General features: G+C 44.1%; 1 protein-coding gene and 1 long non-coding RNA gene across 20 annotated transcripts in view; one reads left to right on the forward strand and one right to left on the reverse strand.

The window, feature by feature from the left end:
• Positions 1-17378, reverse strand: part of NCOA1 (nuclear receptor coactivator 1) — a 360042-nt gene that overhangs the window by 61621 nt on the left and 281043 nt on the right. For all 19 annotated transcript variants that reach the window (XM_043510052.1, XM_043510045.1, XM_043510046.1 and 16 more), the window contains 4 exons: positions 11435-11612; positions 3958-4137; positions 1846-1941; positions 787-927 (listed from right to left, as the gene is read on the reverse strand). In XM_043510052.1, the coding sequence (XP_043365987.1) occupies positions 787-927; positions 1846-1941; positions 3958-4137; positions 11435-11612 (595 nt within the window). The remainder of the gene's footprint in view (positions 1-786; positions 928-1845; positions 1942-3957; positions 4138-11434; positions 11613-17378) is intronic.
• On the forward strand, positions 6727-16765 carry LOC119852480. The gene is made up of 4 exons (XR_006279656.1): positions 6727-7274; positions 11998-12094; positions 14791-14829; positions 16576-16765. It is a non-coding gene; the product is annotated as an uncharacterized LOC119852480 (long non-coding RNA).

Raw genomic sequence — 17378 nt, forward strand, 5'->3', positions numbered from 1 at the left:
ATACAGTGCTATAGCAGCAGAAAGGGCAATTATTCAATCACCAGTGTACAGTACATACACAGTGTACCCTGATGAATCCAAGCCAGGTATTGAGAGCTGCAACAGGATACTAACCACGGCAGCACTGGCAGAATTAAATCTTTCTCGATGCTCAGCCAATCTCCCTATGCGACATTCTGTCTTCCTGACTTCTTTTGTTAGTGTCCTCACCAACAGTGCATCAAGCTTCCATGACAAACCCCCAGAGGGAACAATATCCTAAATCACTACCATGATCAGGGGAAAACCCTGCTAAAAAAAACTACTGAAAAGGAGGAGAGCTTGAAGATCAGTCATGGGACTTTGACACTGGGGCTAATGTATGCATGGAGCGTGGGAGGAAAAAAAAAGTCACCCTCTGGTTTCAATGCAGTCACTACAGTCGGTCTTTGGAAGTTTGTCTCATTTCTTTATTTGCAGAAGGGTGTGAACAAACCTCTAGCCTGGCATGACATACATGAGTTTTGGGCCAATCATATCCCCTAAGCAAGTTACTGTAGCAGAGCTGGGATCTGAATGGTAGTTTGTTGAATGCTGTGAGATCCACAGCCAGCCTCTCCAGTTGCAAAAGCCATTTCTGTGCTACCGAGTCTTTTCTGCTGCTTCACTGGCACTTTATTATTAGTGCAGAATTCCCTTTTTCCAGAAAGCACTTATCCAGCAACAAGAGTTATGCATCAGCTTCTGATTGAAGCCACCCCAGCTCAACATGCAAGGCAAAGTACAGCAAAGAGAGAAGTCTGTTACCTTCTTGAAATAGCTGTTTGGCATAAGATGGCTCTCTGCCCTGAGGCTGGAAGAAAGCATAGATGCACTTCCGTACTAAATCCTCCCAGCCAGTTCTGCCTGCGGCTCTTAGGGAACTGGTGTCAATGGAGATAATTTTACCTGGGTGGAAAGAAAATTCACATTTTTCAGATAGAGAAGCAGTGCAAAAGAAGTCACTTATACAGCTCTCACTCTTATCCTCCCGGTGTGGCATGTGTATATAGTTACACACAGAGCTAGAGACGCACACACACTTTGTTTTGAAATGAGCTTTCACAACTAAAATTAGAAGCTATACTCAAAGTATGTATAGTGGGCTGAGCCTTGCCGAGGTTATACTGGCATAAAATTGGAGTAACATAGTAGGTAGGCCCCAAAAGATCATTAATAAGGACATTTGCATGTTACCCTCATCAACAAGACCTCTCTCTAGTCTAAATTCAGCATGACAAATCCAGATGCATCCAACTTGACATCAGCCAGGCAATCAGCGATAATACTAGGGATGTCCTTACACAGATCAGAAAAATGAAATATATGTCCAAGGAGTTATCTACCTATAGAGGATACTGAAATCCAGGCAGCTTTACTAAATGACTGACTGAGGACATGAAGAGAACAATAATAGAGGAACATGCACACACTGCAACTTGTCTCATTCATGAATACCTAGGGGACGCACCAGAAATAGAGCATTTCTCATCTGTTCACCAGTTTTGTATTGAAACTTCACTACCCTCTTCAAAACTGTGTAATGTACAAGTATCCATTTTAATTAAGGGGGAAGTATGGCTGGCTAGATTCAAGACAGCCATCCTTGCAGACTGTTTTAGTTTAGCACCCTGTGGCATTATCTTACTGGCTGGATGAAATTCTGGGACGATGCTACATCTGCAAGAACTACATCATCTTACAGTTCTAGCGGAACAAAGATGCTGTTAGCCTGGAAGCATTTTGATTGCAAAGATGGCTCCTTACCCAGAACAATGCTTAGCATCCCCCAGCATAAAACTCCCCCGAGCTCACTGAGAACAGTACCTGTAGTATCTTGCTTGGTCATGAAAGATTCTGAACTGGTGACAGCTGCAGGTCGAGGTAATCTCCGGGCAATACATATCAGACAAGATTGGAAATCTGCCGTAACAGAACAGGGTGGGGAGAGTGGGAAAGTGCGAGTCCAGTGTTATAGAAACCACTTGCAATTCAATGTTTTAATTAAAATAGCATTGTTGTACTTGTCAGCCACATCCTACTCTGGATGCCTTTACCCGATCTGTCACCTAGGCCTTCAAAACAACAGGCCTCTCTATAAGCTGTATGACGTTTGCTGGAGAGGAAAGAACTCCATTGTTTGGAGGAACTAACTGTAAGGCCTTTCAGAAGTACCACACAATAATAGTCAGCACTGAAAGCCAACAACTGTTGGCTCCAGGGAAAGTATCTGGTCATAAAATACTGTAATTTATTCCTTCCAATCATGATCTCCTGTGTAAACCGCAATGGATTAATTCAGTCAATACACTGGAAAATAACGGCTGGTACACAGAAATGAGGGTTAAGGTTTTTTGCAAGAAGACTTCTTTCCTCTACCATTTGGAGATCAGTGGTGGATACGCACCATAGCCCTGATCCTGCAATCGGATCTGTACAGGGTGACCCTTATGACCATCAGGAGCCTGGGCAGAGGTGCAACTATACAGATTTGACTGGGGCCTGAAACTCACTGGCAATGCAGCACTACAACAATTGTCAAACACTCCTAGCACCACTGGAGGCACTAGATAAAAGTAACAGAAATTAGAGCTAGAGAAGTCCTGTTAGGGCAGGTTATCAATCAATTATTTTTTGTCAAGGTCCAAATTTCTTGGTCAAGGTATAGTCAAGGTCCAGACTCCAGAGAAAATAATACAAAAATAACAACAATAAGTAAATAAAAAGATTTTGCAGTCTGTTCAAAAGCATCTGGCGGTCTGGATTTGGCCTGTGGTCCACCTACTGACTGCCCTTGTATTAGGGCATCATGTCCACTCACTGGGGATCAGGGCAGGACTGTGCCGTGCAGTCCAGTCCAGTCTTACCCATCTCAAGGATTGGGGCTCCCACCATTATTCTGCAGTGACAGAGCTCACTGTTAAGCAGCTTTTCATACTAATCAATTTATCTTTCCCTTTCCTTAATTTCTACCTAACATGCTCCATTGTGAGTTCTCCTGATGCACGGGAAGGGCAGCCTGTCTCCACCTCTGCTTATGGAGGGAGGGTAAAGGCTTGTTGACTGGACAGCATCAATCCAGACAACAGGAAATGGATAATGTACGAGCTGGAGATTGTGCTCTCATTGTTGGAGCAATTCACCCTTGGGCAAAGGGCTGGCATAAGACCTGTGCTCCCCACTTCAGTCCCACTCACCATGGTGCACAGGCCTCACTCTGGCTCTGCATGGGACAGGAGGGGGATGTCACCCTGTGGCAGCGTAAAGCAGCCTTGCAAAATTTTGGATTTGCCCATTTTTCAGCAGGTGAGTTAATTTCACTAGCACTTTCCATTCCCCTCCAGGTTATGGAGGGCAAGTAGATCTTGTGCCAGTGACTTCTCTTCAAGACTGACACAGGCTTAGAGCCTCATTTCAACCAGCTCTTCCCACACATTTCACCCCAGGAGTTTGAACAACACAGCACTGCAAACCCCTGGGGCTCAGCACAGTGGTCAGAAAGGATTTAAAGGCTCCAAATGTAGTTTAAGCTGGAATAAAAAACAGAGGCGGGAGGAGAACCAATGACAACATCAAACTCCTCTAAATGCGTTTCCACTTGCCCCGTCTGCATTTCCCAGGCTGTGCCAGGCCTGTACTGGGGAGGACACACCCTTGGAAGGCCCTCTGGGGAGAAGGACTTGTGTGACTGCCCCTGGACCTGATCCTGTGCCACCTGCACTGCAAGCCCCGTCCCAAATGCAACAGCAAATGTGGCAGGCTGAAAGTAAACTCTCCAAGGCTGCTCTCAGCAAGAACTACAATCTCCTGGAAGGAAGTCCTGCATAAGGACAGTAGAGGGCAGTTCGTCCTCTCTTCTCACTCCAGCCTCCTTCCCTTCCCCAAGACGCAGTACAAAGCAATCAAGCAGGGTTTGAAATAAATGATCCTCTACCCTACCTTCTCCTTCCTCTTTGATCGATTTGGGCTGGGACACGGTGAAGCACTGCATCACCTCATAGCGCTGGCGAGCCTCCTGGTTCTCCGCACCCAGCTCATCAGGGGGGCGGATCAGCATCCGGCAGCTGAAGGTATGGCTGCTGCGTCTGGTTGCTTCCTGAGGCCAAGGAACTCCATTTACTATGGCAAGGGAGAGGGGAAAAGAGAGAGTCACAGACTGTGATCACAAGCGAACATTTCAAACAGCAGGTGTTAAGGATCAGAGTTCTCTGCCTGACCCTCTCCATGTCATCATCAGCATTTGCTAGGCAGCCAGAGTAAGAGTGCCTGAAAGAGTTTATAGCTGAAACAGACAAGGGTTGGAGGGGGAGCAGAGTCACAGAGAGGTGAAATGATTTACCCAGAGTCACCCAGCAGGTAAGTGGCTACAAGCTGGGTCTCCTGGGTCCCAGTGCACCGCCCTACCCACTGGACCACACTACCCCTTTGACAGTGGTGTGATAACACTTTGCACTTCTACAGCCTAACACGTCCAAGGAATTCCTGGGTTGATGAATTACAGCCCACAACACCATAGTGAGGTAGGTACTACAAGTATTTTTATTTCTGTGTAACGGGGGGAAACTGAGGCATAGAGAGGTGCTTTGATTTGCCCAGCCACACAGTGAGTCGGTGGCTGTGCCAAGAATAGAACCCAGTTCTCTTGACTTCCCATCCAGTGCATCAGCCGGAAGAACCTTCTTCCCCTCCCCTCAGTCACAGAAGCAGGTGATAAATCACTCATGAGTCAGCATGTTCCAGGACATTTCATCCAACAGGCCTGTCCCTCCGAAGATCATTTGGGTCCCCAGCACTGGCAGCTCCCTAGACCACACCTCCATCAACTTCACTGCCACACAGAGGCTATATGTAGCCATGATCTCCTCCCTTTCAAGGAGGATTCTGAAGGCAAGTGGTCTGGCTCCCTGCAGAACAGCTGCTGGCTGAACACAACCACTGCTGTTGAACTAGGCTCTTCAAGCTCTATGAAATCAGAGTCTACTACACTGCAAGGGCAAGATATAGCCTCCCCCAGTAGAGGATGCATCTGATTTTAAAGTGATACTACTGTGTAGGTGGTGAGTACAGAAAATGCACACACTCACATTAGGACGAGATCGAGGTCTGCCCCTACATAAATGCACAGAGGGTGGAGGTGCAAGGAGAAAAGGGGGATTATACAGAATTACTGGTCACATTGATGGTATTGTGAATAAACTCCCCACCCCCAAATTTGCTCCAGCATGAAATTACCTTCTTCAAAAATCAAGAAGAGAAGGTCAGCTAATACCACCAGACTGCAAGGCAAAGGGAAAACCCTTACCCCAGGCTAAGGAGCCAGAGTAGCCACAGTGAAGCTACATAACACCAATCCAACAAGCCCTTCTCGGCACAACAAAATGCTACAATCAGTAATGCTAAGCTAAACTTACACTAAATGAGAAAATTAACTATTGACAGCCCAAGTAAGAAGGTGTCTTACCAGTGCTAACAGGACTCTACACAATTACCTATAGTGAAGTAGCACCTACTAAGCACAAAAGCCAGATTTTCAAAAACATTTGTCATCTATGATCGGGCCAGATGGTTAGAAGAGTTCAGTGTCCAAAACAAATGGCCAGGTTTTCCAGAGAGCTCAGCTCCCAACATGCACTCAGCATACTAAGCTCTCAAAATCTACCCCCAAGTGTCCCAATGCGTTCGGAGCTCTCGAAAACCTGACCCTATGTACTTGGAATGTCTTTGGCAAGGTCCTTCACCAAACACTCTTAAGCAAAGTAAGCAGTCATGGGATAAGAGGAAAGGTCCTCTCAGGGATAAGTAGCTGGTTAAAAGATAGGGAACACAGGGTAGAAATAAATGGTCAGTTTTCACAGTGGAGAGAAGTAAATAGCAAGGTCCCCCAAGGATCTGTAGTGGGACCAGTGCTGTTCAATATATTCATAAATGATCTGGAAAATGGGGTACACAGAGAGGTGGCAAAATTTGCAGACAATACAAAATTACTCAAGATAGTCAAGTCCAAAGCAGTCTGCAAAGAGTTACAAAGGAATCTCGCAAAACTGGATGACTGGGCAACAAAATAGCAGATGAAATTCAGTGTTGATAAATGCAAAGTAATGCACATTGGAAAACATAATCCCAACGCTACATACAAAATGATGGGGTCTAAATTAGCTGTTACCACTCAAGAAAGAGATTTAGAGTCATTGTGGATACTTCTCTGAAAACATCTGCTCAGTGTGCAGTGGCAGCTGAAAAGGCTAACAGAATGTTAGGAACCATTAGGAAAGGGATAGATAATAAAACAGAAAATAGCATAATCCCAATACATAAATGCATGATACACCCACCCCTTGAAAAGTGTGTGCAGTTCTTGTTGCTCCATTTCAAAAAAGATCTATTAGAAAAAGTACAGAGAAGGAAAACAAAAATAATTATGGGTATGGAACAGCTTCCATATGAGGAGAAATTAAAAAGACTAGAATTGTTCAGTTTGGAAAAGAGGTGACTAAGGGGGGATATGATAGAGGTCTGTAAAATCACGACTGGTGGGAAGAAAGTGAATAAGGAAGTGGTATTTACCCCTTCACATAACATAAGAACCAGTCGTCATCCAATGAAATTAATAGGCAGCAGGTTTACAACAAACAAAAGGAAGTACTGCTGCACAGAGTGCAGAGTTAATCTATGGAATTCATTGCCAGGGGATATTGTGAAGGCCAAAACTATAACTGGGTTCAAAAAATAATTAACCAAGTTCATAAAGGACAAGTCCATCATTGGGCTATTAGCCAAGATGGTCACAGATGAACTCCATGCTGTGGGTGTCCCTAAGCCTCTGACTGCTAGATAACTGCTCTGTTCTGTTCATTGCCTCAGAAGCATCTGGCACCGGCCACTGTCGGAAGACAGGATACCGGACTGGATGGACCATTTGTCTGACCCAGTATGTCCGTTCTTATGCCAGAATCATGACTGGTAAGTACTGGATCCAAAGGAAGAGAGTTCTCTGTGTTATAAGTTTGATTCCCTTTTAGATAAGGCTCTAGACCAGGCACCGCGAGCTCTGACAGCAATTGCTAAACACCACAAAAGAATGGGGAACTCACCAAACACACCAGCACATGAAACCAATATGCGGATTGAAATCTCATCCTTGTTATTATTTATTATTTGTATTATATCATCTAGAATCAACCAACTGAGAGGAGCACCCTATCGTGCGAGTTACTATGCAAACGTTAATGAATTAATCCTTGCAACACCCTTGGGAGGTAAGTATCATTACCCCACCACTACCATCACAGACAGGGAAACTGACACAAAGATGTGTAGTGACTTTGCTCCAAGGTCACACAGTGATTCAGTGGCAGAGCTGAGATGTTTTCCTGACTTCCAGCCTTGCGCTTTCACTATCCTTAAATGATGTTCGGAGGACTTATGAAGTGCATAGGCCTTGAGCTGGCCCTCTGCATAGGGACACCTTTCACCCTTACTTCTGTTGAAGCGCTCACGTGGCTGATGGAAAGTCATGCTCATATTACTTTAATGGTACACTGAGGCCTCCCTCTGGAATCAGTCAGAAAGTAACTGCTAATTGTGCTATTTACAGTTCGATACAGCACCTGCTGCAGAGCCTATGGTGGCCTGCTTGCAGTCTATCACATAGCAATGAAAAAGTTTCCAGTGTTTTTTTTCTTGGAAGTGGTTTAATCATAGGGATACATTCTAGAATTCCATAATTACAGTCATGTCAATGCTTTTATTATCAACCACTATTTTAGATGGGTTATAACTCAGCTGTAAAAATTCACTGTAATGTAAGACCTAGCAATTTAACTCTTAGCTCAGGTCCAACTGGAAAAAAAAAAACAAAAAAACCCAAAACAAAACAAAAAAACATCTTAAATGAGAAAAACTTGCCTAGCTGTTTTGGCATATAGGTCACTCGGCTTAAACTAATTCCTTACTAAATTAAGCTAAATCAATATAAGGCAGTTTTAAACCAATTTAAAAGCATCCACACAGGGGATTGGATTGTTTTAACTAGTTTAAAAACACACTTTAACTATCATGGTGTAACTATGTGAGCAGACCACGCCTTAGTCTCTACGCCTGCTTCCACATGAGTGAAGCTCACTCGAGGTCTGCCCTATACCCCAAGACTTGACAGCCAACTTACCTTATTACCACCACTAAGCATGAGTGACAGGTTTGTGTGTGTTGATGGGGGTTGAGCTAACAGGAACAATGGAGCTATAACTCCTGTTAACTCATTAGTGAAGACAAGCCCTCTCGAGCTGTAGCAAACCCCCTCTGTCAGAAGCTTGGTGAGGTATTAAGAGGCTATACACAATCTCCCTGGGCTTTGGGGAAAATACCAAGGGGTGGGAGAAGAAAATGGGAAAGACCTTCCTGAGGCCCAACCAACCCTTTCAAATTCATCCTTTGTTTTAAATACACTGCTTGGCATACTGAGGTATTTTTGCTACAGAACATGAATTCCACACTGTTTAGCATGAACAGACAACTGTGTGGACCTGAAAGACTGTATTGGCTCCAACAGTTGTTCAGTCCAGTGGTCTGTACATTTATAAGGGTTTATCTAATAGGCCTTAACTCTGATATAGAATCATAGAAGATATGGGTTGGAAGAGACCTCAGGAGGTCATCTAGTCCAAGACCCTGCTCAAAGCAGGAACAACACCAACTAAATCATCCCAGCCAGGGCTTTTTTTAAGCTGGGCCTTAAAAACCTCTAAGGATGGAGATTCCACCACCTCCCTAGGTAACCCATTCCAGGGCTTCATCACCCTCCTAGTGAAATAGTGTTTCCTAATATCCAACCTAGACCTCCCCCATTGCAACTTGAGACCATTGCTCTTTGTTCAGTCATCTGCCACCACTGAGAGCAGCTGAGCTCCATCCTGTTTGGAACCCTCCTTCAGGTAGTTGAAGTCTGCTATCAAATCACCCCTCACTCTTTTCTTCTGCAGATTAAATAAGCCCAGTTCCCTCAGCCTCTCCTCATAAGTCATGGGCCCCAGCCTCCTAATAGGCTCCTCCGCTGAACTCTCTCCAATTTGTCCACATCCTTTCTGTAGTGGGGCGCCCAAAACTGTACGAAATACTATAGATGTGGCCTCACCACTGCTGAATAGAGGGGAATAATCACTTCCCTCGATCTTCTGGCAACGCTCCTACTAATGCAGCCCAATATGCCATTAGCCTTCTTGGCAACAAGAGCACACTGTTGACTCATATACAGCTTCTCATCCACTGTAATCCCCAGTTCCTTTTCTGAAGAACTGCCACTTAGCCAGTTGGTTCCCAGCCTGTAGCAGTGTATAGGATTCTTTCATCCTAAGTTCAGGACTCTGCACTTGTCCTTGTTGAACTTCATCAGATTTCTTTTGGCCCAATCTTCAATTTATCTAGGTCACTCTGGACCCTATCCCTACCCTACGGCATCTCTACCTCTCCCCCCAGCTTAATGTCATCCGCGAACTTGCTGAGGGTGCAATCCGTCCCATCTCCAGATCATTAATGACTATGTTGAACAAAACTGGCCCCCAGACCGACCCCTGGGGCACTCCGCTTGATACCGGCTGCCAACTAGACAACATATTTTCAAAACAGCAGAATGTAGGCAAGGTGGATAGGCCACAGACTTGACCTATCTTGAACAAGGCATTGATCTGAGGGCTGCAACAATTCATTTGACTAAAACCAACTGTGCACTGATCCTACAACAAACCAAAACATAGCTTATTCTTTGTGTTCATAGAATCATAGAATATCAGGGTTGGAAGGGACCCCAGAAGGTCATCTAGTCCAACCCCCTGCTCAAAGCAGGACCAAGTCCCAGTTAAATCATCCTAGCCAGGGCTTTGTCAAGCCTGACCTTAAAAACCTCTAAGGAAGGAGATTCTACCACCTCCCTAGGTAACGCATTCCAGTGTTTCACCACCCTCTTAGTGAAAAAGTTTTTCCTAATATCCAATCTAAACCTCCCCCATTGCAACTTGAGACCATTACTCCTCGTTCTGTCATCTGCTACCATTGAGAACAGTCTAGAGCCATCCTCTTTGAAACCCCCTTTCAGGTAGTTGAAAGCAGCTATCAAATCCCTCCTCATTCTTTTCTTCTGCAGACTAAACAATCCCAGCTCCCTCAGCCTCTCCTCATAAGTCATGTGCTCTAGACCCCTAATCATTTTTGTTGCCCTTCGCTGTACTCTTTCCAATTTATCCACATCCTTCTTGTAGTGTGGGGCCCAAAACTGGACACAGTACTCCAGATGAGGCCTCACCAGTGTCGAATAGAGGGGAACGATCACGTCCCTCGATCTGATCTGCAACGTGTTTGTTGCCACGTGCCTGAAACCTACCAAAAAGCCCCAGAATTCAAGAGGCAGGGCACATTTTTGGCATATCGGCTTTAACAACATGCCTTTAAAGTCAAAGCTTTTTAAGATGAGTGTTTAATAAAGTTAGTTGAGGTTTCTGGCTGAGTAGCCAATAGAGGTTCTTACTGGGAGTTACATGATTGCACATAGAGTAAGCATATTATTTTAAAAATGAGTTTAAATACAGATTAAGCAACAGGCATTTTGGCAAGTGAGCAGGCAGTCGATAGGATTAAACAGGATTCTTTACACTAGCTCTCAAAACCCAAACGTCCTCCAGTTATTCGCTCTCCAGATGACCTTCTCACACTGCCCTCTAGTGTTCTCAAGTGTGCACTGCATGCACTCAACTCCCGATAGACAATTTAACACACAAAGCCCCAGAAAGATTTATTGTTCCACAACTCATGAGCTATTCTGATCTATGCAGAAGTTGCATCAGTAGCAGAGAGAAAAGGCTCTGACAGCCAACAGGAAGAACATTCTTTACAAAAAGTTAATATTAGTTTCTATTATAGGAGGGAGATTCTCATTGTGCAAAAGTTGATGGATCAGACCCTGAGAGCTGAGACAAAATATACACCTGCTTTATTTCTTTATGTAGTTAACTGGTTTGTACAGCTCTCCAAATTCCAGTGTGCAGTTAGGTATACCAAAATCTCAGTCATTACAGAATTAACTTAATTGCACGAACAACAGCGTTTTATACAGTGTTCTTCAAATGCCAAAAAATAAATACTGTAAACATCTGACATGATTTCAGCACTTTGCAATTCTACAATGGCTTGCATCTGAAGATCTCCGAGCACTATATATATTAATGCATCTAGTCTCACAACACAAGACTCCAAAGCACAGAGAGGTTGCGCTTCTCCACTTTAGGTAACACAGTGACTGTTGTGTTATAAACACATGGACAGGCCATTAACAATCTAACACCAGCTGTTTAGTTGCTTCATCAGGAAAACATGGCACAAATCTCATTTTTCTTTGAAATAAAGAAGGAAAAACCCATCCACTTCTTACCTAGAGACTTTGGCAGCAAATTCTTGACAAACTCCGCATGATCCCCTACATGCAGGATGCTGTAGACACTGGTATTCATGAGCTCCTCCTGGTTATAACCCAGGTAGCTGGTCACATTCTCGGACACAAACACAATCCTCCCCTCACGATTCACAACGAAGAAAAAGCCATCCAGTGCCTGCAATGTCCAGAGGAAATAAAAATGCAGTCAGTGCAAGAGCAGCATGCTCCAGAAGGTAAAGCGCTGGATTGGGAGTCAGGAGACCAGGGTTCTATTGCACTGACGTGCTCTGTGAGCCTGGGCAGGTCACTTTGCTTCTCTGCAACGGTTTCCCCCTCCCGCTCTTGTCTATTTAGACTATAAACTCTTCAAAGCAGGGACACGCTCTCATTTTGGGTTTGTACAGCACCTAGCACAATGGGACCCTGATCTCTCTACCATAATAGAGATAATAGATCACTTCAAGTGGTCTGGCATAATTAACATTTATCTCTGCTTGCACTGTCCTTTCATTTTGCTTTCTCCCCGGCCCCGATAACGGGTATTGTTCATCCTCTTTTAGGTGTGTGGAAGGCTCCTTGCTGTCTGCGGGTGGTGTCTGGTGAGCTGACCCAAGAGCACAGATTATCTAAAGCATGACCAGATGTATCTACTTGACGGTAAGAAAGGAATAACCACAAAGAAGATCTAAGTGTAGAAGCCAAAGGGCTCTACTGGTAATGAAATATTTCACAAACTCTGTGGCTCCTTTACTGAGGATCAAATATCAGTACATTTGCTTAAGCATGCACTATAGCCCTGCCAGCTACAGTAAATAGATCTCTTTACTTTGGGGCATAATAGCTAGTAGCAAACAATCCTCTTTGAAGAGTCAGATTGTCAGTGAGGCCCTGATTCAGTAAAGCATGCAGGTCAAGCATGTGCTTGCTTTGCTGAATCAGGGCCTGAGAACTAAAAGATATTCAGCATCTTGCAGATTAACACATTTTTCATGTTCCTGGGAAACAACTGGCAAATCCAGCCCAAGCCCTGCAATCACAGTGAAATAGAACATCTGCAAACAGGGGACCAATCTTGCACTATTAAAACCAGTGGGAGTTTTGCCATTGAGTTTAATGGGACCAGGGTCAAATCCTTATTTACTCCTTTGATACTGTTCATGAGGGGGAAACTCTTTCTACCTACATGGAAAAGCCCAATGTAGAAGACTCCACTGGTTCTGGAAGAAGCCATGGGAGACGCAGATTGATAATTTAGAGGACTCTCCTTAGGTGCTTCATCTCAGTAGGATTTGATTTTTACCTACCTGGAGCTTAAGTTAATGCCATCTTTAGTAATTAACAGCAAGTGCACTAACACAAGCCCTGATCCTGCAACTGAATCCATGTGGGCAGCCCCCTTGTGCTGGTGTGGAGCCATAGCACTGCACAGGGCACGTAAGTCCAGCGATCAGACTGTAGAATCTGGGACTTGTATTATATGGACAAAGCCAGGATTTTATATTTTACACATACACCTCCCCTCCCCCATATGCAGCAACATTCTATCCTGTTTCGCCACCAAACATATGCCATATAATGTTATTGTCTTGTGAAGCCTGAAGTGAGTTACTTTGCTACATAGTCTCTGATTTTTATTTAATACATTTTCTGGAAATCAGGTTTGCCATAGAGCAACATTCAATCCAGAAACAGGAAGCCTTTTTTTTTTTTTTTTTTTTTTAAAGAAACTGTCAAAATTGCTCTGGCAGATCAACCACAATTTTCCTTTTTCACAGCTGTTGCCTGTTGCCAAGCAACCAGCTTTTGCACTTCATGCTCTCACAGAAAAAACAGACTCCTGTAGAAGAGTCAAATGGGTTTGTCCGAGAGCCCTATATTAAACTTTACTCCCTAACTGCCCTCCTTTTCAAGTACATCGTGATATTTCCTCCATCCACCCCCCCATCACACAACCAGTAACAAAGCTGATCCGGTTATTCTAAAGTATTTAGTAAAGGGAGAACAGCCTGAATAAAACAGATGGGAAATAAGAGCAGCTAAAGAAACAGAACGAATCAGCACCTAACAAATGGTTCGAGCTTGGGTGTAAATCAATCACGGCTCCATTAACACAGTCGGACTGATGTCTAACCAGCATGTAACTGGTGCTGAATAATCCATTTCCGGAAATTAGGAGAGGAGCCCATGCCTCTCTTGTGAGCATCCTATTCAGAGGCCAATAAAACACTAAATTTTTTTTTGAGGGAAACTAAGAAAGCAGGGGGGGCCTTGGATCCAAGCCCTGCAGGAAAGTACAAGACAAGGTTTCTAACTAGTGCTCTCAGCACACAGTACTCCAGGGTGCTTTGCAGAAGGAAGAGACTACTGAACTAAAACTCATGTGGGGTAACAGAACTCACTCCTAACTTAGCAACACTGAGCAAATGCTACTCTGGGGTTTACAAATACTTGGTGTATCAGCACTACTGATTGTGGAGCTTGTGAACCATGATGAGGGATGGATCTGGTCCCAAACAGCAGAAAACCTACCAATAAATAATTTGTCTCTGTAGCCACTTCTATCTGAGACTGTAAAAGTGCTTTAACAAACATTAATGTTTGTGAAGCAGGGAAACCGTATTATCCCCCACAGGAAAACAGAATTATAGAGAGATTTTTCTCAAAGGGGCACAGAAAGGCCATCCATAGCAAAGTGGGAAATTATAACCCAGATCTGCTGACTCCTAGTCCTTGCAATTTAGCCCCAAGACAATCCTAGAACACAAAGACTACCCATTAAGATGTCACTAGCCCAAGCATTACTTTCTATGGAGAAGATTAGAATATAAACATTTAAAACCTACACTGGTGCTGTCTTCTAGTGAACATACTGCACAGTAGCAAGTTAGCTCCTTAATGGAAGAAGTCTAGGTAAGTGGCAATTGATCTGGTACCCAGCTCAGAAGGTCTAGGAATGCAGAAAAAGGTTTGTGAGATGACAGAAAGGGATTGTGGCCGTTAATATAGAATGGAAATCTAAACATTGCATGCAGGTGACCCCATGGTTCCCAAACCTGATGCATAGCCTATGTTAGTACTTCCATGGCCCTCATCACTACAGTAGCTGAGTGCCTGCAACTCTTAATGACTTTAATAGCGGACAAGCAAGTCCTTCTCTTTAAAGCAGGGACACTCTCTCATTTTGGGTTTGTACAGCACCTAGCACAATGGGACCCTGATCTCACTACCATAATAGAGTAATAGATCACTTCAAGTGGTCTGACATAATTATAAATTTTCTCTGCTTGCACTGTTCTTTCATTTTGCTTTGATTCCTCACCCCCAGTAATGGGCTGTTCTTCATCCTCTTTTAGGTGTATAGAAGGCTCCTTGCTGTCTACGGGTGGTGTCTGGTAAGCTGACCCAAGAGCACAGATTATCTAAAGCACAACCAGCAGTAAGAAAGAAATAACCATAAAGATGATCTGTGTTGTGATTAGCTAAAGGACTCTAATGGTAATGGTAATGAAATATTTCACAAACTCTGTGGCTCTTTTGCTGAGGATCAAATATCAGTACATTTGCTTAAGCATGTACTATGGCCCTGCAAGTTACACTAAATAGATCTCTTTACTTTGGGGCATAATAGCTAGGATTTGGGTCCTTCTGAGCAGCAAGCTCTCGTATCCCAAGAGTTAAAGGAAACAGCAAAGGACAAGCAAGTGGGGGTGGGAGTCACCTCAGGAACATTTTCAGACAGCTGAATCTGAATGTTGCTTAGGAACCTACTGGAACCTAAAACTGCTTCTCCTGGTCAGTTGTGATAGAAAACTAAACTCTTCATAGTTGCCTCAATATAAGCAGGATCTGAAGCCATTCCTCAGCGAGATCATTTATTGGGAGCACCGAAACAGTCACTATTAAGAATACTAATAACTACTGAGCACAGATGGGGAGTATTTCCAGAGTGCTTCACAAAAATTAACTAATATGTTCTCACAATGCCCCGTGCCTCTGTTTCCCCATGTGTAAAACAGGGGTTGCAACTTTCAGCTACCTCACAGAGTGGGCTATAGGCATTAGTTAAGATTTGTAAAGGACTCTTAAAAAAAAAAAAAAAAAAAAAAGTCCCATTAATAGATCTCATGAGCCTAAGCTGTGCTGGGTTGGAGAGAAGGAGCCTTTCCTCATCTCCAACATGAACAGCAGTGCCTGGAGGCAGGAAAGGGCCTAACACCTCCAAAGGGAGTAGTTTGAGGACAGGAGGGGAGGAATTTGCTTTGCCACAGCCTTGTGGCAGGAATATCTAGCACTCCTCACCCCCTAGTGCAGCCACAGCCCCTACCCTCACCTTACCAGAAAAACCTCTCTCTGAGCAGCTAACAGCATGAGCATTATCCCAACTTGCAAACCCTAGTGCTGCAAGACAGGTGATGCTTAGCCCCTGACGTGGGTGAGGGATGCCAATGTGCTGAATATATTGAAAAGAAATTCGAGCTATACATCCAGGCATCTTCTTAAGTATTAAAGCCTTGATCCTGCAAGCCCTTATATGGTGCACCATAACTGCTGCACTCCAGCCCAAGTGCAAATGGCAGATAGATAGGGGCACAGGTAAGGTTCCACTTTAGGCATCATCCTCTACACCAGTGGCTCTCAAACTTTTGTTTTTTACTGGTGACCCCTTTCACATAGCAAGCCTCTGAGTGTGACCCCCCCTTGTCAATTAAAAACATTTTTTTATATATTTAACATCATTATAAATGCTGGCGGCAAAGCGGGATTTGGGGTGGAGGTTGACAGCTCACGACCGCGCCCATGTAATAACCTCGCGACCCCCTGAGGGGTCCCAACCCCCCAGTTTGAGAACCTCCACTCTACACACTGAAGCTCTCAAGCCCTCTGAATAGCTGCTCTCTTAATCACAAGAACACAAGGTACGGTAGGATATGAAAGGGGACAGGGCGTGTCTGGGAAGACCTGGGTTGAAGTGCAAGGATCCTTGGGTTAATGAGGGATAAGCTACATGCTTCCCCTCTTAGGCCTCAAACTTGCTATTAGGAAGGAGTAACCTGGCACTCAGATTAATGCAGCAAAAAGATTCCCTGCTCTCTTGGTCCCGCTCACCACCTCGCTCTTATCCTTGCAAAACTCCACAGACGCACTGCACAGGAGCCAGACCTAAGTGAACGTTAAAGGCACCCAGGGATAGAATACAAATACAATCTGACACATCAGCTACGCTATCAGAGGCTCGTTCACCTGCGCATCTACCAATGTGATATATGCCATCATGTGCCAGCAATGCCCTGCTGCCATGTACATTGGTCAAACTGGACAGTCTCTACGTAAAAGAATAAATGGACACAAATCAGATGTCAAGAATTATAACATTCAAAAACCAGTCGTAGAACACTTCAATCTCTCCGGTCACATGATTACAGACCTGAGAGTGGTTATCCTTCAACAAAAAAACTTCAAAAACAGACTCCAACGAGAGACTGCTGAATTGGAATTAATTTGCAAACTGGATACGATTAACTTAGGCTTGAATAGAGACTGGGAGTGGATGGGTCATTACATAAAATAAAACTATTTCCCCATGTTATTTCTCCCCCCACCCCACCCCCTACTGTTCCTCAGATGTTCTTGTTCACCAAATGCATCCGATGAAGTCAGCTGTAGCTCACGAAAGCTTATGCTCTAATAAATTTGTTAGTCTCTAAGGTGCCACAAGTACTCCTTTTCTTTTTGCGAATACAGACTAACATGGCTGCTACTCTGAAACCTGTCAGATGTTCTTGTTAACTGCTGGAAATGGCCCACTTCGATCATCACCACAAAAGATTTTCCTCCTTTCCCCCCCTCCTTCCTGCTGGTAATAGCTCATCTTAAGTGATCACTCTCCTTACAGTGTGTATGATAAAACCCATTGTTTCATGTTCTCTGTGTGTGTATATAA

This window comes from Dermochelys coriacea, chromosome 3, assembly GCF_009764565.3.
Source record: "Dermochelys coriacea isolate rDerCor1 chromosome 3, rDerCor1.pri.v4, whole genome shotgun sequence".
NCBI lineage: Eukaryota > Metazoa > Chordata > Testudines > Dermochelyidae > Dermochelys > Dermochelys coriacea.